The following is a 25,395-nucleotide window of genomic DNA, read 5'->3' as shown; positions in this document are numbered from 1 at the left end:
TCATACAGATGTTTAAAACTTCCTACCAGCTCACATAACCTCTCCTGAAACAGTTCTGCCATTTTTAAAACTTCTTCCTCTTGTCCGTGTCTTCACCCTTCAACCTTGAACCAATGAGTGACGTCACAGCAGGTTTACACTTGCGTTAAGTTTACATGTACTACCACGATGAATATAAGGAAGGATATTTACTTTCTTTTTTACCTTTATAAAAAAAAAAAAAAACGCTATGTGGACACGGGCCCTTAATCTTCAGCCGTCACTGAAGATTAAGGGCCCGTGTCCACATAGCGTTTTTTTTTTTTTTCTTTCTTTCAGGCAGGAAAGTGCTGACTGCGCTCAGGTGTCTTGTCTCTATAACAACAATATCTAGACAACCGCCAACCGATGTGGAGGATGAAGGATGTCAGACGCTCGCTCCTCATTGGAAACAGTTGGAAAAAGACTCTGGAATAAAGAATACAATAAAATGCTATGTGGACACAGGAAACAGCGGGAGAGACAGTTATCACGTTCAGCAAAGGTGATTTCTTTATTGTGACATTTGGCTTTTTCTTTCTATCCTATCAGATTGACACATTGGAAGGTGCAGCAGTTTATCTGGAGACGAGAGCTGCTGAGAAATACGTCTGATTAACAGCAGTTTTCTCATTTTACCATCTTTACTGAATCACTTTCTGTCACCAGATTAAGCTGTATTGTGCCGTGTTCCCCTGACACCCGTGTAGTGTGTGTGTGTGTGTGTGTGTGTGTGTGTGTGTGTGTGTGTGTGTGTGTGTGTGTGCACTGGTTTTCATATCTTTGTGGGGACAAAAATCTGTATACACAGTCACGTCATGGGGACCAGCTGCGGTATGGGGACAAAAAATCAGGTCCCCATGAGGGAAACAGTTAAAAAGCAATACAGGAGCTGCTCCACATGTGCCTGTGAAGTTTTTAGCATTGGCCCATTACACATGTTTTTGATCATTGTGTGTGTGTGTAAATGGTGCTCAGTAGCTCCCCCACATGGTTTTAGCTTATATTGCATTCACTGCTCCACACACACATACCTTTCATATATGGTTATGCCCCACCCACATCCGGGTCCCCAAAAAGAAGGATTTTCATGACAAAAGAGTGTAACAGGTAGTAATCCACATTGACGGAAGAACAATCAGAAGATGCCACCAAGAGATGGCAAAGAGGACAACAAAAGAAGATGGAGCAAAAGTTAAACACAAGGTAAGCAAATTTGTATGAATGAACAATTAATAAAACCAATGCTCAACCACAGATATTTGTTTATCAGCTCTAGTTAACAAGATAGCTAATTAGCTCTAATTGCTAAGTATTGTGCTAAGTGTAGCCTTGTATTTTGCTGAGTTTTCACAATATAGTTGCATGTAACTCTGTATGAGGGGGTTTATGCAAAGTAAAGGACCATAAAATTGTGTTAATTAGCTGTGGTTATTAAGCAGGATAGCTAGCTCAAATTGCTCACATGGGCTGATTGCAGCCTCATGTTTTTCACAATATAGTTGCATGTAGTTCAGTTTGAGGGAGTGCTTAACTAGTGCTCAACCACAGATATTTTTTTATTAGCTCTAGTCTAGTTAATAAGACATGCAGGTGTTTGTTAAACAGGTAACAGGCTGCAAAGAGAAAACACTGCTGCTCTGGCAGTGATAACTGTGTGTCTTTATTAGTATTAGCACAGTATGTGTGCAGTGATAACTGTGTGTCTTTATTTGTATTAGCACAGTACACATGTGTGCAGTGATAACTGTCTTTGGCCACTTGTAGCAAGGTTTGTTGTAGGCAACTGGACTTGATAGAGTTCTTGAAGACGTTTTGCCTCTCATCCAAGAGGCTTCTTCAGTTCAGTTCTTCATGGCCTTTCCAGGTTAACAAAAACATGGAAAACCTGGAAAGGCCATCTCTCAACAGGGGAGGTGGTCTAAGACATAATATATCTGCCACATATATTGCAGTTTTAAGATCACTCTCCAGAAAGTTTTATACCCACCTGAAATCATGAGGTGAAACCCAAGGTCCACACAATGGAAGAGGGGCACCTGAGACACACGCCCCTTCTAGGTGTTAACGACCACACAGTGGTTAAATACCTGAACTCCCAAACCAGTCAGTCAGAACTGAAGAAGCCTCTTGGATGAGAGGCGAAACGTCTTCAAGAACTCTTATCAAGTCCAGTTGCCTACAACAAACCTTGCTACGAATACCATGACCTGGATGACTGAGAATCTTCACAGACATGTCTTTGGCCACGTTTCCCAGATCCAGTTAAGAAGATCTTAGTGCTAAGAGTTTCTTAAGAGCACTCTTAGAGCCTCCTGTTAAAGAAAAACACGTTTCCCATATTCGCACTTAGCTTAAGATCTTTCACTAAGAAGGGAATGTAAGATTGAGCTGACCCGCTCTTAACAGTCTTCTTAGCGACCCAATGCTCACAGATTCAACCGCATCATGCAAATGAATATTATATTAAGCAAGGAGATATTAAGACAGTGTATATACGTATATATATACACGTATATATTTTGATCTATTTTATACTTCAGATTTATATTGTTTAGCATTACTTGGTGACAGAAAAGAACAAAGTTTATTCTGCAGGGAAACCTGTGTCCTTAGTGTGCATATGACAAATTATGAAATTCAACCAGCTATTTATTTCCTGTCCAGCATGACTGGCCATTTGCAGAGTTTGATATCCAGCTGATCATTTGAATCACGTGTGATGGAGCAGAGAAACATCTAATCCATGCAGGGCATGGACACAGTGATATTTCTAATAGTGTTAAAGACTAAGAATTCTGACTGAATATAATGCAAACTCTTTTTTTCTCTCTTAAGTTTGAAATGCCACGAAGGATCAGCCCCCTTCAGGATGCCATTTGTCATGTTATTTCAAGGACCGACAAAACAGACAAATTGGAAGTCAAGTACATCAATGCAGTGAAAGGTAAGGTGTTGTCTGATGTGATTTGCTGGGTAATACTTACATGATACACAATATACTGTGCATAAAACATGCACAATTATTACCAGATGAGCATGAAATGCAAAACCTGAGGTTACATTAGATACTAGTAGGGCTGCAATGATTAGTCAACATTATTGACATCAACAACAATTTGTTGACACATAATGTTATGCTTGATGTGTTATTTAAAGACCTAAAATCAAAGAGCAAGCAATGTAATTAAAACTGCAGGAGTTCATTTGTTGTAGCAATACACTACAGGAAGTAAGGGGTGCAGTATCGCTTCCATTGTCTACCATGACTGCATTCTGCACCGCAAACATGGGCAGAAAGGAGAGAAATTTTCTATGGGAGAGAGAGTATGAGAGCAATTTTCAGACAACAAGCCAAATTAGTCAGTGAAGTGTAGCATGTAAAGCAGACTTGGCTCTCTAAAGCATCACTGCAGCAATGTAGAGTGTATGTGTTTACTGCTCAGTTAGTTGGCATCGGGTGTGTTTTTGTGGAGTAGAGTATTAACTATATTGGTTAAGCTAAGATAGTTACAGTAGATCGAATACTAATGTTCACTGTCTGTGTGGTACCAATGGACTCTTGGCCTTTCCCAGCTGAAAAAGTTGAATATGTTTAAAGTGCAAGGAAGACTGCAGAGACGGAACGTCAGCATTAATCAACTTTAACCAGCTGTGTTTGTATAGAACACTTTAGATGGTGAGCCTCATATGAAATAACAGTTAAGGTGTAACATCAATGCAAAGGTGATGAAACGATTGAAATGGGGAAAATAGGTTAGATAAGGTTTGAACTAGAATGATATAAAACACAACATACAAAAATTCTTGTAATAATAATGATAATTGGAAACAGATGAGGGGTGTGACAGAAATAATGTAATCATTAAAAAATGATCTGCTCAACCCCAGATTGAAGCTTCTAAGTCAGATACAATATATCAAGGTCATTTTTCGTAATTGTCATCTTTATTCTGCAAGTTGTGTTGTACACATTACCATGGACCTAATGGCAGAATGGATGGCTTTACCTGTTTTGTTGAAACTATTGTTGCTTTCTTCTACAGGACGTGGTGTATTTGCAAAGGGTACAATCAGCAGAGGACAATTTGTTGCTGAGTATAGGGGGGACATGATAAATGATGCAGAATATCAGAGCAGAAGAAGAGTTTACCACCCAACATGTGCTGCGTTTATGTTTGCATTCAAGTGGAGAGGGAAAACATGGTGGTAAGACTTAATTTCTCCACCTATTCTACACCACACTAGACCATATTAGAATATTGTGAATGGGACTCTGATCTGGTGTTTTTCTTTTTGTCATGTTCCCATCTATTTTTAAGCATTGATGCCTCAAGAGATGATGGGTCATTGGGGCGGCTAGTGAATGATGAACACAGGAGGCCAAATTGTAAGATGAAAAGGACTGATGTGAATGGAAAGCCTCACCTCTGTTTGTTTGCCTTGGATGATATTCAAGAAGGAGAAGAAATTACCTATCATTATGGAGACGGGGACTGCCCATGGAGAACACAAGTATGTTATACAGTACACATTATACAGAATGGCTCTGTGTAACAGAATCAAAGTAACTTTTGAAAGAATCCTAGTGGTATAATATTATGAATATAATTTATCACTACATTTTTTTCATTATTGCATATTATTGAAAAAAATGCTATGACGTTTGATGTTTTGAGTATGATGGTATGCATCTCATTCAATTGATTTTTGTCTAAAACTTGAACCTTGAGCAAGTGTTCATTCATTTTCTAAAATGCTGTGAAGGTTAGTGCAGATTAACCAATGGTTTATCGTTATCTCTCATTCTAAAATATTCATGTTCAATGTGTTTAGATGACCAGCATTAATTTCTCTCACTTCTTTAAGTAGCTTTAATGAGCCACAGTTTTGATGATAGTGTAGTGTGAAAAAACACTTTATCATAACCCATGAAGAATGTTAATGTTGGCTATGTATTTCAGGCAAATTTCATGTATCAATGAGATTATACTCCTATTTAATCATTACTCTTAATCTGGACTCTCACGATGTCCCCACATCACACCTTCACCCTTTCTTGTCTGGGTAATAACTGTGTTTGGAAAATCAGACTACTGGTAGTCTGGTCCCCATAAGGAACTGAAACATTGTGTATAGAAATGTCCCCATAAAGCCTGTTTGATTTTACGATGTGTGAAAACAGAGGTTGGCAAGATAGAGAGGAATGTTTACTATGAGGTTGTTGTCTCTTGACGTTTTGTGCATGCTGACATGCATCTCCTCTAGGAGATTCTGTCTGCATAATTGTTCACTCTTTTTGTATTCTATAAAGTTAATTGAGTTTGACTATTGGTTTCTTATATTCTGACATGTTGTTTTACTAAGATGACCAGCACTGCAGCTGATGATGTGGCTTCACATGACTCTAGTCCATCCCTGTCTGTGAATCCGATGGATGATGCTGCTGGTCCAAGCAACACTCAACAGGTATTTACATATCCATCACTTTTTTATGTTATTTTTCTCTTTATATCTGAGCATTTCTGATGATGGACATTAATTTTCATGATAATGTGTTGTGCATTAACATGGCAGGCAATTTCACATAATGCATTCAAAATGTTAGTGTTAGCAGAGTATTTCAGGCAGATTTAATTCATCACAGGGATTATTCTCTTGTTTAGTTATCACTCTATTCTGGACACTCACGGTGTCCCCACACCACACTTTCACTAAGTGTCTGAGTAAAAAGTGTGTGTAAAATGTTTTAACATGGTCCCCATAAGGAACTGAAATATTGTGTATAGAAATGTCCCCACAAAGCCTGTTTGATTTTACGATGTGTGAGAACAGAGGTTGGCAAGATAGAGAGGAATGAGTCTGCGTAATTGTTCACTCTTTTTGTATTCTATAAAGTTTACTTGAGTTTGACTATTGGTTTCTTATATCATATTCTGACATGTTGTTTTACTAAGATGACCAGCACTGCAGCTGATGATGTGGCTTCACATGACTCTAGTCCATCCCTGTCTGTGAATCCGATGGATGATGCTGCTGGTCCAAGCAACACTCAACAGGTATTTACATATCCATCACTTTTTTTATGTTATTTTTCTCTTTATATCTGAGCATTTCTGATGATGGACATTCATTTTCATGATAATGTGTTGTGCATTAACATGGCAGGCAATTTCACATAATGCATTCAAAATGTTAGTGTTAGCAGAGTATTTCAGGCAGATTTAATTTATCACAGGGATTATTCTCTTGTTTAGTTATCACTCTATTCTGGACACTCACGGTGTCCCCACACCACACTTTCACTAAGTGTCTGAGTAAAAAGTGTGTGTAAAATGTTTTAACATGGTCCCCATAAGGAACTGAAATATTGTGTATAGAAATGTCCCCACAAAGCCTGTTTGATTTTACGATGTGTGAGAACAGAGGTTGGCAAGATAGAGAGGAATGAGTCTGCATAATTGTTCACTCTTTTTGTATTCTATAAAGTTTACTTGAGTTTGACTATTGGTTTCTTATATCATATTCTGACATGTTGTTTTACTAAGATGACCAGCACTGCAGCTGATGATGTGGCTTCACATGACTCTAGTCCATCCCTGTCTGTGAATCCGATGGATGATGCTGCTGGTCCAAGCAACACTCAACAGGTATTTACATATCCATCACTTTTTTTATGTTATTTTTCTCTTTATATCTGAGCATTTCTGATGATGGACATTCATTTTCATGATAATGTGTTGTGCATTAACATGGCAGGCAATTTCACATAATGCATTCAAAATGTTAGTGTTAGCAGAGTATTTCAGGCAGATTTAATTTATCACAGGGATTATTCTCTTGTTTAGTTATCACTCTATTCTGGACACTCACGGTGTCCCCACACCACACTTTCACTAAGTGTCTGAGTAAAAAGTGTGTGTAAAATGTTTTAACATGGTCCCCATAAGGAACTGAAATATTGTGTATAGAAATGTCCCCACAAAGCCTGTTTGATTCAAGACGTGTGAAAGCAGCCAGAGCTTGGCTGGGTAGGAAGGAATGGGTACCATGATATTTGATGTTTTCTCTCAGAAATCGGTGTCATGCATTTCATTCGAGAGAGATTCTGTGCGGACAATTGTTCACTTGTTTTTTCCCTATTGTGTTGTACAGAGCTTACATCAGATTCACCATTGGTGTCTTGATCGATCATATTCTGAAACTGTATCATTGTTCAATGTGTTTATAGATGGCCAGCATTACAGCCAAACATGTGGCTTTAGGTGACTCTCATCCCTCTTCCCCATCTCTGAGTCACATGGATGATGCTAGGCGTACAAACTACACTCTCCAAGAGGTATATATACATTTTACTCACTTCTCTTTACAATTCTACAATTCATTTAGCAGACGCTTTTATCCAAAGTGACGTACAATTGAAAGCATTGACGAGGCTCTTTATCACGTTTTTGAAGTTCTCTCACTTTTTTAAGTAGCTTTAATGAGGAAGGACCACAGTTTTGATGATAGTGTAGTGTGAAAAACACTTTAACATAACCCATGAAGAATGTTAATGTTGGCTATGTATTTCAGGCAAATTTCATGTATCAATGAGATTATACACTTATTTAATCATTACTCTTAATCTGGACTCTCACGATGTCCCCACATCACACCTTCACCCTTTCTTGTCTGGGTAATAACTGTGTTTGGAAAATCAGACTACTGGTAGTCTGGTCCCCATAAGGAACTGAAACATTGTGTATAGAAATGTCCCCATAAAGCCTGTTTGATTTTACAATGTGTGAAAACAGAGGTTGGCAAGATAGAGAGGAATGTTTACTATGAGGTTGTTGTCTCTTGACGTTTTGTGCATGCTGACATGCATCTCCTCTAGGAGATTCTGTCTGCATAATTGTTCACTCTTTTTGTATTCTATAAAGTTAATTGAGTTTGACTATTGGTTTCTTATATTCTGACATGTTGTTTTACTAAGATGACCAGCACTGCAGCTGATGATGTGGCTTCACATGACTCTAGTCCATCCCTGTCTGTGAATCCGATGGATGATGCTGCTGGTCCAAGCAACACTCAACAGGTATTTACATATCCATCACTTTTTTATGTTATTTTTCTCTTTATATCTGAGCATTTCTGATGATGGACATTAATTTTCATGATAATGTGTTGTGCATTAACATGGCAGGCAATTTCACATAATGCATTCAAAATGTTAGTGTTAGCAGAGTATTTCAGGCAGATTTAATTCATCACAGGGATTATTCTCTTGTTTAGTTATCACTCTATTCTGGACACTCACGGTGTCCCCACACCACACTTTCACTAAGTGTCTGAGTAAAAAGTGTGTGTAAAATGTTTTAACATGGTCCCCATAAGGAACTGAAATATTGTGTATAGAAATGTCCCCACAAAGCCTGTTTGATTTTACGATGTGTGAGAACAGAGGTTGGCAAGATAGAGAGGAATGAGTCTGCATAATTGTTCACTCTTTTTGTATTCTATAAAGTTTACTTGAGTTTGACTATTGGTTTCTTATATCATATTCTGACATGTTGTTTTACTAAGATGACCAGCACTGCAGCTGATGATGTGGCTTCACATGACTCTAGTCCATCCCTGTCTGTGAATCCGATGGATGATGCTGCTGGTCCAAGCAACACTCAACAGGTATTTACATATCCATCACTTTTTTTATGTTATTTTTCTCTTTATATCTGAGCATTTCTGATGATGGACATTCATTTTCATGATAATGTGTTGTGCATTAACATGGCAGGCAATTTCACATAATGCATTCAAAATGTTAGTGTTAGCAGAGTATTTCAGGCAGATTTAATTTATCACAGGGATTATTCTCTTGTTTAGTTATCACTCTATTCTGGACACTCACGGTGTCCCCACACCACACTTTCACTAAGTGTCTGAGTAAAAAGTGTGTGTAAAATGTTTTAACATGGTCCCCATAAGGAACTGAAATATTGTGTATAGAAATGTCCCCACAAAGCCTGTTTGATTTTACGATGTGTGAGAACAGAGGTTGGCAAGATAGAGAGGAATGAGTCTGCATAATTGTTCACTCTTTTTGTATTCTATAAAGTTTACTTGAGTTTGACTATTGGTTTCTTATATCATATTCTGACATGTTGTTTTACTAAGATGACCAGCACTGCAGCTGATGATGTGGCTTCACATGACTCTAGTCCATCCCTGTCTGTGAATCCGATGGATGATGCTGCTGGTCCAAGCAACACTCAACAGGTATTTACATATCCATCACTTTTTTTATGTTATTTTTCTCTTTATATCTGAGCATTTCTGATGATGGACATTCATTTTCATGATAATGTGTTGTGCATTAACATGGCAGGCAATTTCACATAATGCATTCAAAATGTTAGTGTTAGCAGAGTATTTCAGGCAGATTTAATTTATCACAGGGATTATTCTCTTGTTTAGTTATCACTCTATTCTGGACACTCACGGTGTCCCCACACCACACTTTCACTAAGTGTCTGAGTAAAAAGTGTGTGTAAAATGTTTTAACATGGTCCCCATAAGGAACTGAAATATTGTGTATAGAAATGTCCCCACAAAGCCTGTTTGATTCAAGACGTGTGAAAGCAGCCAGAGGGCTGGGGAGGGGATTTCTAACTCCATTTACATTACATTTTAAACATTCTTTAATGGTAAATATTCACATATATATTTTCACTTTTTATTTGCAGGCTATGACAGTGCCCCAGGACACATTTGAGGTTTTCGTACCAAGACTGAGACGGACTAAAAGTGTCATTGTAAGTTTATCCATCATGTGGGGAAAAACAAAACAGATTAAAAAGAAGTTGTTTTTTTACTTACTGCTAATGTATTTGGACCCTCAATCATATATTATTGAATGGACTATGTCACCAAATTAAATTTAAATTTTAGCAATTGTTACAAGCAAAAGGACCTAATTCCCATACTTTTTCAAAAGGAAAAAAAAAATCATTGATTGTCAACTTACCATTAAAGGAAATCCATGATGAAAAAGCATACAAAAGAAGCCACTAATGCACTCTAAATCTAAACAAAAACACTTTGACTGTCAGTCTTTTTTGTGATAGTGTGTGGATTGCCAATTGGTGTGTCATTTACTGTAAGGTGTGAGGTTTCATCTTGTAGTCATAGCTCAGATGATCACATGACATAAATACATGTTAACCCATATATGTTTTAGACAACTCACACCTTAATTGACACACCTGTTAGCAATCCACAGACTATACAAGAGGAAGGCTGGCTGACAGTTGAAATGTGTTTGTTTGCTCTGCCTCCCTGGCACAAGCTGAGTCATTAAGATATATTTTTTGCAATGACATTTGCTAATGAGCACTTTAATTGTTGACAAGTTTTTTCACTTTGATCTATCCAGCACTTTCTTTCTTCATGAAAGAAAAATGGATTTAGAGGAATTTCAAAATATTTTTTTATTTTCAATTTCATTGTAATTACCCAATTGTAACAGTATTTGAATTTATTTCAGATGAAGGACACCGTTTTTGAAGATTCAGATGAACTTTATTGTACTACGCCAGAGAGTGGAGAAGATTTCATCCCCGATACCACCTCCAAAAGTGATACTGACAGTGAAGCTAGCCTCAAACTCAAACCAACCTCAACAAGAAAACATCAATATGTTGATAATAAATCTGTCATGTGGTCCCCTATCTGTGACTCTACAACACCAGACAGCATGGAATTTGACAAGCAGAGTCATACATCTAAAGTCAGAGCAGAAGAGGAATCCTGTTCCAGTGATGCAGAAGAAGAACCCTGTTCCAGTGATGCAGAAGAAGAACCCTGTTCCAGTGAAGCAGATGAACAACCCTGTTCCAATGGAGCAGATGAACAACCCTCTTCAAGTCAAAGCATAGGCATCGTAGTTGTTGGTCCATGCAAAAGAAAGGCTGGGAAAAGAGTGTATGATAAGAGACATTATTGCTTGTATTGTTCTAAGCCTTATGCTAAAATGGCAAGGCATTTAGAACATGCACATGATGGTAAATCTGATGTTGCTCGGGCTCTAAGCTTTACAAAGGGCTCAAAGGAAAGAAAAAAACAGTTGGATTATATTCGGAACAAAGGAAACTATGCTCACAATGCTTCTGTCATGCAGTCAGGAAAGGGAGAATTAGTGCCATTTAAACGTCCTCCTAAACAGGCACAGGGAAATGACTTTATGCACTGTGCACACTGTCAAGGACTTTACACACGCAAAGTCCTGTGGCGACACATGCGTAATTGTCAACTCAAACCTGGATCAGTCGCCTCCAAGCCAGGAAAGAACCGTGTTCAGTCCATGTGTACATACACAGGGCCTGTGCCGACAAACACAAGTGAACAGTTGTGGGGAGTAATTACTTCTATGAATCCTGACCCGATCGCACACATAGTAAAAAATGACCAAGTCATTATTGATTTTGGGCAACACTTGTTAAATAAAAAAGGGATATCAGCAAAGAATAAACTGCAAGTGCGAGAGAAGATGCGAGAATTGGGAAGGTTGATTCACAGTGCCAGGAGAGTGACTTCCTTGAAAAATATGGAAGATTTCATTAGTCCCAAAAAGTACATGGAGACTATTAAAGCTGTCAAGCTTACATGCGGGTATGAGAGTGAATCAAACAGGTTCTTGATTCCATCTCTAGCAAACAAACTTGGGAACTCCTTAGTTAAAATAAGCAAACTCTTAAAAGCTAAGGGTTTAATCTCAAATGATGAAAAGCTTGTTAAGAATGCCAGCAACTTTGAAGTGGTCCATCAGGAAAAGTGGCATGAGTTGATCTCAGCTACAGCATTGAGGAACATTAGGGAAGCAAAGTGGAATATGCCCAGTGTCATGCCCTTCACCAAAGATGTCCAAAAAATGCACGCATATCTCACACAAGAGCAAGATAAATGGTCCAAATTCCTCTCTGAAAGTCCCTCTACAAAAGCCTGGAAGGAGCTGACAAAGGTGTGTCTTGTCCAGCTCATCCTCTTTAACCGCCGCAGGGAGGGAGAGGTGGCAAGCATGCCCCTATCTGCATTTCTTTCAAGAGACACTTCTGATCCACACGATGATCTGGACTGGGCACTCTCCGAAGTGGAGAAAAAACTCTGCAGACACTTCACTAGGATTGTTGTCAGAGGAAAGCGTGGTCGCCCAGTCCCAATTCTTCTCACTCCTAAAATGCTGAATGCCATAGAACTCCTTGTGTCACAGAGAGAAGCTTGCGGGGTTCTGAAAGACAACGACCACATGTTTGCACGACCAGGGGCCATGACGCACTTCCGAGGGTCAGACTGCTTCCGTGCCTTTGCAAAGCAATGTGGTGCTGATTGTCCCAGGGCACTGACATCGACCAAACTGCGCAAGCATGCAGCAACCTTGTCAACAGTGTTAAACATGACAAACACAGAGATGGACCAGTTGGCCAATTTTCTCGGCCATGACATTAGAGTCCACAGAGAGTTTTACCGGTTGCCTGAGAAGACCTTGCAGCTTGCTAAGGTCAGCAAACTCCTGATGGCTCTCGAGCAGGGAAGAGTGGCTGAGTTTCATGGGAAAACTTTGGATGAAGTAGAGATAGACCCAGATGGTATGTTGTTTTTTCTGTATTTGCCATCTGTTCCTTTTTGTTTGATTAAAAGGGTAAACTGCACTTTATATGACTTCTACAGAAAAACTTCTCGACAGTGACGAAGATGACGAGAACATGCACGAGGGAAACCCTCCACCTACTGATGATGGTATGTACTGTGTTGTCAGAAGGTTACATACTTTTCTTCTATTTTAATAAACTCGCTTTTGTTGAGGTCCCAGCGTGTAAAGGTACATAAATGAGTTTCAGCACTGTGAATTTAGCTGGTAAATATCTGTTTTTGTTAGCTTTTTTCCACATACAGTAATGGGTGGGGGGTTGTTGTTAATGCAGTGTGTTTTCTTCAAATGGGCTATCAATAAAATGGCATGTGGACATGATGTAAAAGAAACCCACATAACTGCACTGCAATGTGTTCTGAAATCAAACATACTGTAATTCCTGTTTTTCTCTTGTCAAGTAGAGATCTAATGATATTGAAATGTCATGTCACCATTATTGTGACCAAAATGATCACATGATCAGTATAATTGATACATTGTCACAATGTGCTCAAAATGTTCATGAGGTACTTATACACACACTGATATGATTTTGCCAATCCTGTACTTCTGTTGGCTTAAACATTTAAACGATAACATACATGATGAAATGTCATTCAAAGATATGAAATATTAAGTGCATTGTGATGATGATACCTCTATGTCAATTTTAGGGGAAAAAAATCAAGACCAAATTGCAACAATTACATTTACTAAACAGCTGAAGACTTTTATGTTTCTCTATTACATAGGGTTAGGTTATATAGGTTAAATACACATTTTACAATTGTTAACTGTCAAGATGCTATGAGACTCTGAAAAGGTTACTTTCCATATGACCACAAACAGAAGAGACACTTCCCCCTCCTGAGAAGAATGAAACGCCACTAGTACCACAAGAGGGACGCACACCTCCTTCATCAGATGATGAGATACCATCAAGAGTCAGCGTTAAGAAGTCTTCCTCCAAAGGTTAGTAGTTTTTAAAATGCACTTCGTGTTTGAATTTGGACTAAAATCATTAACTATTCTGATGATATAAACATTAGGAATAATTGGCTCCAATACCAACCACTTGTCCCTTGTTCAAAAGGCTTGAGCAGTTTAACAGTTAAATGCATAGCATTATTTTGTAGTGAAATGCATTTTGTAGAAGCTATTCAACTACATGTAGCTTTAATATCAATTGAAATAAAAAGCTGAATTGGCTAAAATCATTACTCTTGCCGTGCTCATATAGTGGTAGCAATAAATACAGTGAAATAATAGGGGTGGGCAGAGACACCCAGCTCACGAGATGAGACATTATTTGGGTGACTGGGTTTGATTGGGTTCACAAGATCGAGACAAGATTTTAACATTACTTTTAATAAAACTTTAATAGAATAGAACAATCACTTTATTTATCCCTGAAAGGAAATTTATGTAGTCTGTAGCTCATCTACCCTTTGCGTAATAAGTGTAGTCTGATGGCTGTTGGTAGGAAAGATCTTCTGTATCTCTCTGTCCTGCAACGGATAGAGAGGAGTCGTCCACCACTGCTGCCTCTTTGATCCATCAAGGTGTTATGGAGTGGATGATCCGTGTTGTTCAGGATGGCCTCTACCATCCTCATTGTGTGTATCTCCACCACTTCCCCCAGAGAGTCCATCTTTACTCCGATGACAGAGCCAGCCTTCTTAACTCATTGGCTGCCAGCCGTTTTAGAGCATTTTGACTGATCTTTCAAGACCCACAGAATATTGTGTTCTATGAGTATGTAGGCACAGAGGCTACCAGAAAAAAGAGTAGACTCTTCTTTCGCCAGGAAAAAAAAGTTTGTTTCTACCTTTTTCCGTTCTTTCGTAATCAGGAGTAGAACATAGGCTGGTTTCACCAAAAACACCAGTTTTTGACCAAAACTCTGAGAAAACGAGCTTTTTGTGAAAAAAAACATGTCAAGCAGAACAGTGACTTTGAAGTTAATATTTTTTTTGCTTTAGTGACACCTCACACATCTGAATAGTGTTTTCCTTCTATAAAACAACACTGAGAAAGGACTTTTGATTGCAAAACAATAATTTATTTACAAATATGTAACTGTGTGCAATTTCAAGACTTGACAAAAATGAACTTTTTTGTACAGAACGTCACAGCAAAAGCGAATCGTGCCTGTCAGCGTGAGTGCGTGTCATGTGACTCCTCTCCTCTCTCCTCCTTCCTCTCCTCTCCTCCTTCCTCTTCTCTCTCCTCCTTCCTCTTCTCTCTTCTCCTCACCTCACCTCACCTCTTCTCTCTCCTCTTCTCTCATCTCCTCTCCTCTCTCCTCCTCTCCTCTCATCTCCTCTCCTCTCCTTGCCTCCTCTCCTCTCATCTCCTCGCCTCCTCACCTCTCTTCTTCTCTCATCTCCTCACCTCACCTCTCTTCTTCTCTCATCTCCTCACCTCACCTCTTCTCTCCTCTCCTCCTTCCTCTCCTCTCCTCTCTTCTTCTCTCATCTCCTCACCTCACCTCTTCTCTCCTCTTCTCTCATCTCCTCTCTTCTCCTCTCATCTCCTCTCCTCCTCTCCTCTCCTCTCTTCTCATCTCCTCCTCTCCTCTCTTCTCCTCTTCTCTCATCACCTCCTCTCCTCTCTCCTCCTTCCTCTCCTCTTCTCATCTCTCCTCTCCTCTTCTCTTCTCTCATCTCCTCTCCTCTCCTCTCTCCTCCTCTTCTCTCAACACCTCCGCTCCTCTCTCCTCTCCTCTCTCCTCCTTCCTCTCCTCTTCTCCTCTCCTCTTGCATTTGTGAGTGTGTGTGGCCGTGTGTGTGCGTGCGTGCGTGTTTTCACCACTACACAGAATAGTTCAGCTTTGTTAGTTAAGCTGTGAAACACTCTCCTGGGTGCAAGGGGACACAACAGGATGTGCACCACATTTTGGTCTCCCTGTGCCGGCCCCTGCATGCGCAGACTCTGCACCTCCTTGTCGGTCTTGGCTTCCTGCTGGTGGGCATCAGGTGGTCCAGTTTGTGTTTGCCTATCTGTCCGTCTAGCCTGCGCTCTGGATCGGTGGGCTACGCTATCTGCAAATGTACGTTCAGCGTGGCAGGACGTCCCCAAAGTGTGTGCGTAACCAAGCGCACTCAGCCAAGTGTTGACAAATGGGACAGCCCCCTTGTGTAGCGGTTGACACAGTTGGGCAGCACAGTCTTTAATCAGCCTTGGACATGTAGTGTTATGTAAATGTTTCGCTGTCACTCGGTGATCATCTTTCGTTCCTTTAATTAACTTAGTACGAACATAACACTCGGATGAATGAACACTGTCTTTCGCGGGCTGGACTCACCAGTGTGTTACTCTTCAAAAGGTCCGGTCTTGAACAACCACTATAGTTCCATATGCTCTGCATTAATCCATACAACACAGGACATACACCATCTGGACCAGTTGCCTTCCCATAGCAAAGTCTCCCGAGCTCCAACCTCACCCCTGTCTCTGTGACAGACAAGGGTGGAGGAACAGGTGTTAGAAGGGGAGTAGCTACAGCAGTGGAGATGTACCTGTACCTGTTGAAGAACTGATTAAGTTAGTCAGCTCTTCCAACATCACCCACTATTGGCTGTCTTGTCTTTTTGTTGTAGCCAGAGATGGTATTGATTCCTTTCCACACCTCACGGATGTTGTTGTGTTGTAAATTCCTCTCAATCTTTCTTTTGTAGTCCAACTTAGCCATTTTCAGTCTCTTCTTCACTCATGTTGTACCTGTTTGAGCCACTCTTTGTCACCGTTTCTAAAAGCTTCCTTTTTTTGGTTGAGGATTGCCTTTATGTCACTTGTGATCCAGGGTTTATTTTTGGGGAAACAGCGTATAGTCTTTGTAGGTATGACTGTGTCTCTACAGAAGTTTATGTACTGAAATGTAAGACACACAATTTCACACAATTTTTTAAAAATAATTTTCCATAGGAGCACACCTGAGAAAGAGACGCAAACCACCATCATCAGATGATGAGATGCCATCAGGAGTCGGCGCTAAGAGGTCCTCCTCCAAAGGTAAACTCAAAAATCATGCTGCTTTTTAGAGAATGTATTGTCACTGTACAAATTAAAATATAGATTATAATCAAATTATTGTGGGCACACTTGTCTGTAATTTTGCATTGAAATGTAATTATCTCAATTTATTTTCTGCTTCTCTTTTGAGATGCAACTGTTGCTGCCCCAAGCTTACCTTGTAAAAAAAAATCACAAAAAATCTCACAAAAAAAAAAATCTTACATAGCAAAAAAGTAAAATTATGAGAAAAGTAAGTCTCTATATTACATACAATTTTTTTTTATGGTTAAAATTGTAACTTTTTTTAACTTTACTTTTACACATTCCTTGGTTTCCTGAAAATTTGTTCCTGAAGGTTACAGAGGTATTACCAACATAATTCATTAATTTTTTCTCAACTTTATATGCCATTTATTTATTTCAATGTTTATGCCAATTGATCATGTGCCCTGGCTATTTGGCCAAAGGGATGTCCCTTTGGGTGACTGGCAAGCGCGCATGACTCTTACCCAGGAGGTGTGGGTTCAATCCCTGCCCCGGCGCTCTTCACCTTGCCACATTATATTTTAACGATACTGTGATAATACTGATAACTGTTTGTCACAATAATAGTGATGTGGCCTTTTCATATTCTTAATTTTCAACACAATATGTATCTTATTGGAAAAAAGAAATAATTCAAAACATCTGCTGCTTTTCCCTTGTGATTAAGTCAGTCCAAATGACAGTACGCAGATTGATGTTTGACTGACAATGTAAGTAAATATTTTCATTTTGATTGAGGAACCTAATCCATTACTGAAAGGGTTAAGACCTTTAGATTGGAAATCAAGCACATACTCTCCTTAACTGTTTCAATCACAAAACTCCTTTTTTTCTCACCACTTCAAGGCAAAGCCACACAGAGGAAGAAAAGGCCCTGGCAGGAGACAGAAGTGCAGGCGGTGGAAAGGCATATGAAGAAGTTCATCACATCTTGCATTGTACCAGGAAAAATGGACTGCGAGAAGTGCTTAAGGGCTGAACCAGAAGCCCTTCAGAGCCGGGACTGGCAGACCCTGAAATTTTATGTTTATAACCGCATTTCAGCCTCCAAAAAGAAATTGCAATGTAACTAGCTTTTAAGTTACCAACTCCCTGGTAAGGCATTTTTTTCCCATTACACACATTTCAATTTGAACATTGTCCTCTAAAAAGATGTCAACATTTTATGTTTGATTTTTTGTTTTAAATATACATATTGGGAATCCCTTTCATTGTTTACTATTCATCACGGATCCCCGTTAGTCATCACTGTGGGAAGACTATTCTTCCTGCAGTCCTATGTTAAAACGTAAGAGGAGGGTTTTTTTGTTTGTTTGTATGCCATTTGAACCAATTTGAGTCAATTTGTTCAGTTGCACTCAATAAAAATGGTTGTCATACAATTTATGTGAGTGTGCAATATCTATGTGTTGACTTGATTTACCAAAAAAAAAAAAAATTAGTTTAATCTATCAATATTCACATTCATTTGACGGTTTGATTTATTCAGATGCTTGCCATTTGTCATTAGTAATATGTGGGACCCATAAGTACAGTTGTTTATGAAACATGGGCACCCCCATCTGCAGTTATTTTTATTTTAATTATTATTCACCATTATTATTATTTCATATTTCACCATTATTTTATTCACAGTAGTTGGTCTGAATGTTGATGAATGTAACCGTAAGAGTGTGTGTGTTAATGTGAGGCAGAGAATAGAGATTAGTGCAGGCACTGTGGGCAGCCAGGGGTCCAGGTAGGGGTCATCAGGGTCAGGAAGGCGCGTACGTGCTATAGTAAACAGAGCGCCGCAGTGAGCGACCACGTAACTTACCGTGTCTGTATTCCTGTGTTATCAGGTGAGCATGTTGGTAAATTATAAAGAAGTGTACTCCAAGTGTGCAACAAATACACTTGGTGCAAGGTCCCCAATAATCACATGTAATTAGTGGGGACCTTGTGTGAGTTATGTAAATTAATTTACATATATACAAATGAGGTCCTCATGAACCATGTTAAATCGATTTTTCCCAAGTCCCCAGTTGGCATGGTCCAACTACTACTTCACCAATTCTGATATTTGAAGTTGTGTATAACCTAACAAAGCCATAGTTGTTATACTTGATTTTTTTCATGGCTGTATAACATTTAGAAAGGGTGGTCCCCACACGTGATGAATAAAAAGTCGGTCCCCATAGACCATATAAACCAGTATGTGTGTGTGTGTGTGTGTGTGTGTACGTGTGTGTGTGTGTGTGTGTGTGTGTGTGTGTGAGATGAAGCATTGAGGACGAGGAATCATGGAGAGGCAGAGTTTGTAATTTCAGGCTTTGACGAGTGTGAAGCTCGTCCCAGTGTGAGTTTCACTGTGTGTGTGAAGCTGGAGTGACGGAGCGTGAGTGTTTACATGTCTACTTTTAATCAAACACACACACACACACACACACACACACACACACACACACACACACACACACAAACACACACACACACACACAGAGTACATATGTATAGTATAACCACTCTCACTTCTACACATATTCACCCTCTCACACTTGCAAAGAAAGACTTTCTCTGTAGCACACACACATTCACTCACAGTGGGCTGCCATCTGTTCTCACCAGTCAAGCTGTCTTGGCGGCCCCTCAGGCCTGGGACACAATCAATGACTCTCCCTCTCTCTCTCTCACACACACACACACTCACACACACACACTTACAGAAGGCACACACCAACCATGCACTTGCCAACAGACTTTGAGGTCGTAATCACTGGCACTAAACTAATCAAGTTACTACTCTGTCGCTCTCCAGAAAAGTGGAAAACATCCCTGAGCATCCTTTTCAAAATATGTCATCTGAGCTTCTGAAAAGATGGTGTGTCTCAGATAGTGCCCAACATTTTGTTTGTACTTGCTTTGTTGACTGAACGCAGGTAACAGTGAAGTGGGCTTTTGAAATGCTTTTTAAAAATTTGCAGTGTTTGTGCAACGTGTGTTGATAAATTGATGATGAATTAACTGTATAACAATTAATGTAATAAAGATACATTCCTCGTTTTTCAAATGAGTCATAAAAATTGATCGTGATGCCTTAAAGGTGCAGTGCAACCAGCATGCTAACCAGCTAGCTTGTCCTGTCTTGTAAAACCACTTTGTAGCAGTACTCTATAGCTGCCCATAGTTTCATCAGGGAGCTGTACGCCAGCATTTAGTTTGCTACGTTTCACAAGCTCTCTTAGCTTTTTTTAGCCTCATATGAAAACAGTAACAAGAAAGGAACATTCTTGCAATTCTTTTCCTTTTAAAACAAAAAAATACAATCGTACACCTCCTTAATCCAAATTTCTCACAACTAAGACAAGCCTAATTGCCTTGTTAACTCACTCAACAGAGTTCCTAATTCATCGCTCCGTTTCCTTCTGTAGGTTCATCAGTTCATTGGTCTACAAAATATGCATGAACATGTGGATGCATACGTGTAGCTGCTTACAGAGGATCAGGACCAGCTGCAGTGGAAAGTAATAACTGTGCACATACAGAAATTATTTTTGCAATGTGAGGAGAACGTGTGACGAGCTGGACCGGTGTCTTGGTTACTAGTTACAAGTCTTTGTCACCTGCTTCACCATGAAATTTGCAAATATTGAAAGCAGTGACCATTCACAAACATTTCCTGTCTCCTTTGAACCGAAAGACATGTTTGTGGGTATGTTGCACCGTCATGTCACAGTTTTGCATGTTCTTTGCATGTTGCCTGTGTGGTTATCTTGCAGTAGTTCCAGGTTCCTGGCACCAGAGTTTGACACAGTGGCCCCCCTCAGAAAAAAAATTGGGGCAACTATGCCTTCGCAACCTTTCACATCTACTCCATCCGAAAATAAGGATAGTGCATCATAAAAAGAAAAGGTTATATTCATTGTGTCACATGCTATTTATTGTCCTCCATTGTCCAGGAATAATCATGCTCAAAATTTTTAAACTACAGTCCCCCAATTTGTGTTAATCAGGAAATATAACGTTGCCATGTCAGTTTGTCAGCTGTGGGCTACAACATGAGCCCAGTTTTTATAAAACCTCCCCACAGGAGGCTCAAAAAATAGAAAATAGTGTTTGGGCCATCTGACTGTACCGGATCAAGCTTTTGTGGCAGGCGATTCTTTTGAATGATAGGGTTGAATCTAACGTTGCCTCAGGGTGTTTCACTCCTTCTGCCATCTAAAAGCTTTCTCAGTGTTTGCTCTGGTGACGGTTCTCCTCGTGTTTGGCCCCTAATCAACGTTAGACAACTTCCTCATGAGATTTACAAGCTAGAATTTTGTTCCCCACATTTATTTGTGAAACATTTGATTTATTAAACCGATAAAACCACATGAGACACAAAACATTAACTGTCGGCTTGTTTTCAGGCTACCCTCCCTTTTGTCAGAACAAAACATTGTAAAGATTTTAGAATAATTGTTTGAAGGAGTGCTAGGTTGATCCATTTAAAGTCTTCTGTATGTCCTTCACAATGACTATAATCTTAGGCAACACCCAGCTCTGTTTACAGAGGTTAAATGACCTTTATTTAAATCTTTTGAGGAAGTATGACGACTTTACTTTTCCTACACAAGTCTCCGACATTCAAACACATGCACACTGACAGGTCTAGTGATCTATAACTACAGTATGGTGTCAATTTTAATAAAAGAGACATGTAAGCCAGGTAATTAAAGGCAGAGATCCAACAAAACACTCGGTGCTCCATCTTGTTTTTTGTCACATGAACAAAATGCAGACAAAAACGGGGCTGGGCGTCATTCATCATCTACCGAACAAGTCCCTGTCACAGATTAAAGCACAGAGGAAGGCTTTGACAGCCACACATGCAGAGTCAACTGATGAAAAAAGAGTGTGCGTGTGTGTGCGTGTGTGTGTGTGAATAATCAAAGAGTAAGCCTGAGTGGTTTTGATGTTATTGTCATAAAGAGGAGAGTCCCACGCTCTGTATGACACTCTGCATGAACCCTGGGCTTAACACACACACCGGACACACACACGCACACACACACACACACACACCCTCTTACAGGCAAAGTAATGCATGCACAAGCTGAAACACACACTAAGTGCCAGCAGCACATTGAGCTTCAATGGCTAACAGAGTGTTTTGAAGTGTGTTTTTTGTATTCATGGAAACGACAAAAGGCTGCAGAAATGTGACACACGTGATTGATTAGCTGGGCGGATTCCCACACATCAAAAACCACCACAGTAAGAAAGGATTTAATGTACTGACTCCTTCATAAAAAAAAAACATTTTTTATTTCTAAATGTGTTATTTTTTTATTTGCATTTATATTAATGATTCTATTTGCTGACTTTGTAATCAACAGCTGAGGAGATGAAGACAGGAGAAAGAGAAGGAAATAAAAATGTCGGCAGACACGCTGTGTTCAAGGTGCATGTGGACTTTGAGCTCTCAGTCTGAACCTTTAGCTACAGTTAGGTGGCTGTTGCTGCCAAAAACCAAAAGTTGGATTTTTGTTTACTCAGTTTGTCCTTTTCAGAGGTCCAGATTGGGAAACCAATATCTTTAGTGACACCAGAACTGCTGAACAGAGTTAGAGTTGATATTTTCTAGATGTAGTTGTTATGAATCGATGGTTTTGCCACCAGTTTGTTGACACCTCTGTTCTTTTCTTCCATAGCGTCCAGATATGGACTTTCTATATGCACTTCTCCAGTCTACTGACCACTCAAAGCACTTGTCACATTCACACACACATTCGTACACTGATGGCAGAGGCTGCCATGCGAGCTGCCGACCTACAATTTGGTGTTCAGTATCTTGCTCAAGGATACTACAGCCGGGGGAGCCAGGAATCGAGAGCAGCGACCTTCTGATTACTGGACAGCCCTCCCTACCTCCTGAGCCACAGCCGCCCCGGATATCTCTGACTCAGATCTACATCTACAAGCTGACTTGAATATTTTTTCTTGTTCAGCGTCTCGTAATAATGGCCTGACATTTCACATAAGACAAAAATAAATGTTACACTGCTAGAAGGATCTAGCAAGCTTATATGTTATGATTAGCAAAAAGAACCCAATGCAAACTCCAGGCAGGCAGGTAGAAGAAATGAAAAGTGACTCCAGCAAAGTGGAATACAAAAACAATTAAAAGCAGGCTGATGAGGATCCAAGAACAAACTACAGTAAAATACAAAAAGAACAAATCAAAAAGCTGCGGGGAACAAGAGCAGGAACACTGAAGATACACGAGGAGTAAATGCAGGACTGGGAAACTGACATAGAAACACAGACAAACCACAGTGGGATTAATCGGCAAATGAAACACAGGTGAGAAACAGACAAAGACAGGACGTGTAAAGCAAAACATGATACATCAGGAAACAACTAAACTAAAACCCAAAACCAAGACGAACTATGTAATGAGCAAATAAACTTTCAGAATCTATTTAGCTACTTGCTAATTAGTTAGCCCGCTGGTGAATTTGTGTTTTTCCTATATTTATCGATGGACATGTTTTGATTTGGACATGTACCAATAGTCTCCGCCTTTCAAAAAATATAGACACTTTCTTATTTGGCATGTACCCTGTGCAGACCTGTGTATTTGTGTTACGGGAAACACAGGTGTAAGTGCCATCACTGATTTGGGGGTGCCCGTCCCAACGACTAACCGCTCTCACTAGCTCCTTTTACACAGCTTGTTCAAGCCAGAAATGTTGCGCCCCTATCCTGAGACCTAATGAGGGGCCGTTGTTGTTCAGCCTCTGAGCCGGCAGCAGAAGTAAAAAAACAGAGCCGAATCGTTGCTGTGTAAAAAGAGCGAGCTGACGGGACAGGGGTGGGAGGCAAAACAACGTCCAGGAGCTCCTTAGCCTCCATTCAGAGGATGAGATCAGCTGTTATCTGCATGTTACGCCGTTATTGTTTAAAAATGCACTGCCTGCCGCGTATGTTATCCTGGATGTGACACTGGATGACAGCGCTGTTGTGTAACACATCACACATCTTGCTCCCAGAATGCAGGCATGCTATCTAAAATCACACTCTGGGGTGGCATTATGCATTATTGTCTTTGTTGCGGCAGTATTGCATAATCTCACAACCAAGCTGGGGATACCACCACCAGGAATAAAAAGCCAAATAGATGGGTAGATAATATTAAAATAGAGTTATTTTGGCTCAGCAGCTCTTAAAGATACATACCAGAATACTTGTTTCAATAGCCGTCTTCAGTGAGGGTTCGATTTTCTACAAGAATGAGGGAGAAAAACAAAGAGAAGAGACAGAAGGAGGGAAGATTAACCTTGTGCTACCAGGGGCAGAAGACGAGACCTTGATGCAGGATATAATGGAGGTCGAATCCCCAATAAAGAGGAAATAATGAGTCTCATTTAATCGCTGGCTTAATGTGTCTCATGATATGTACAGAGGTGAATTAAGTAGATAGTACACATTTAAATCCTATCTGTGATCGCGACACAGTGTCCCATCAAACCAACTGTCACAGGATGATTGATTTTATATGGTGGATCGAAGCAGCGAGTCTGAGCCGTACTCCAGAACCAGCACCAGCATCCAGAGGTGCTCTGCACTGAATAGATAACTAAAATATCAAAACACTGATCTCTCTAGCTGTTATATTGTTAATATGGTGTGTCTTCAGACGGAGGTTAGTAGTGATTATAACTGTTTGAATTTGTGTGAGAAAAATGAGAGAAAATGGAGAAAAGTAAAAAAAAAGGGAAGGATGGTGAGAGGGACTCAGGGTCTCAGCTGGTTGTTGTTAATTATGTTATCACGGTGGGCAAACACACTAACAATCATACAGTCACCACACCACTACCCCGATTTACTGTCCTCAGCACAGAAAAACTGACTAGAACTAACGTTTTCTCACATTTCATGACATTTTCTCCGATCTCTGTGATCCTGGTAACAGGGGAAGTGATTTATTTTAAAGAATGCATATGAGAGCGTTGCTTTCTACATGTTTTCTCTCAATTTAAACAAAATGACCAGTAAAATTCTGAGCTTCTGGACTGGACCTCCGGTTAATTGCTTGATTTGCTGGTGTCATTGATCGTTTTTATTAAAACTGTAATGAGAATGAATTAAGTTAAGGAAGAGACTCATCAGTAAATACATGTGTGTTTTCCAGCCCTCACTGAAAGAGAGGTGCGTCTGTAAACTGAAGTCTGAATTGCCATTATTAAAGGCATAAAAAGTGTCAGATTGTCTGACACAACTTAGTCTAAAATCGTGTTAAGCAGCATACAGAATAACTAATATATAACCACGTTTCAAGAACAAATCACCAGTTTAACTGTCTCGTAGGAGAGAAGTGTTAACAGTTGGCATGCATCACGTGTTGAAATGAAACCCTGCATGTGTCTGAAGCTTTCAGCGACGACTATCACTGTATCCTTCATGCAGTGTTTAAAATACTTTCTTTAATTCACTGTCTCCTTTTTTCTCACACCCTCCGTCACGTTGTAATGTTCATAATGATGACTCCTATCATATAAATCCTCTCTGCCCTGTATGTCATCCTCCCTTCCCTCTCTGTCTCTCGTGTACATGTGATGGTTTTTCCTCCCCACCTCCCGTCTTTCCCATTGTCCGTCTGTTCCTCCGTCACGTATCTT

General features: G+C 39.8%; 3 protein-coding genes across 4 annotated transcripts in view; all 3 read left to right on the top strand.

Annotated features, from left to right (window-relative positions):
* Positions 1–25,395, top strand: part of cxcl14 (chemokine (C-X-C motif) ligand 14) — a 141,694-nt gene that overhangs the window by 71,480 nt on the left and 44,819 nt on the right. The window lies entirely within an intron of this gene.
* Positions 795–10,191, top strand: LOC141013052 (uncharacterized). Its single transcript, XM_073486589.1, has 13 exons — positions 795–1,224; positions 2,857–2,965; positions 4,065–4,227; positions 4,341–4,533; positions 5,386–5,487; positions 5,976–6,077; positions 6,567–6,668; positions 7,250–7,357; positions 7,997–8,098; positions 8,587–8,688; positions 9,178–9,279; positions 9,747–9,815; positions 10,186–10,191. The coding sequence occupies exons 1-13, from the start codon at positions 1,177–1,179 to the stop codon at positions 10,189–10,191; spliced, it is 1,308 nt and encodes a 435-aa protein (XP_073342690.1). The 5' UTR covers positions 795–1,176.
* On the top strand, positions 10,553–18,074 carry LOC141013472 (uncharacterized). The gene is made up of 5 exons (XM_073487221.1): positions 10,553–12,644; positions 12,727–12,795; positions 13,538–13,660; positions 16,616–16,702; positions 17,597–18,074. The coding sequence occupies exons 1-5, from the start codon at positions 10,718–10,720 to the stop codon at positions 17,821–17,823; spliced, it is 2,433 nt and encodes an 810-aa protein (XP_073343322.1). The 5' UTR covers positions 10,553–10,717; the 3' UTR covers positions 17,824–18,074.

This window comes from Pagrus major, chromosome 18 (genome assembly GCF_040436345.1).
Source record: "Pagrus major chromosome 18, Pma_NU_1.0".
Classification (NCBI taxonomy): Eukaryota; Metazoa; Chordata; class Actinopteri; order Spariformes; family Sparidae; genus Pagrus; species Pagrus major.
This window is presented reverse-complemented; position numbering and strand designations above follow the sequence as displayed.

Bases quoted from the DNA above. Each gene is read 5' to 3' on its own strand.
- LOC141013472 (XM_073487221.1), top strand. From the start codon at position 10,718: ATGTGGTCCCCTATCTGTGACTCTACAACACCAGACAGCATGGAATTT. The intron at 12,645-12,726 runs GTATGTTGTTTT...TGACTTCTACAG, and splicing joins AGTAGAGATAGACCCAGATG to AAAAACTTCTCGACAGTGAC. The intron at 16,703-17,596 runs GTAAACTCAAAA...CACCACTTCAAG, and splicing joins TAAGAGGTCCTCCTCCAAAG to GCAAAGCCACACAGAGGAAG.
- LOC141013052 (XM_073486589.1), top strand. From the start codon at position 1,177: ATGGCAAAGAGGACAACAAAAGAAGATGGAGCAAAAGTTAAACACAAG. The intron at 2,966-4,064 runs GTAAGGTGTTGT...TTTCTTCTACAG, and splicing joins GTACATCAATGCAGTGAAAG to GACGTGGTGTATTTGCAAAG. The intron at 4,228-4,340 runs GTAAGACTTAAT...TCTATTTTTAAG, and splicing joins TGGAGAGGGAAAACATGGTG to CATTGATGCCTCAAGAGATG.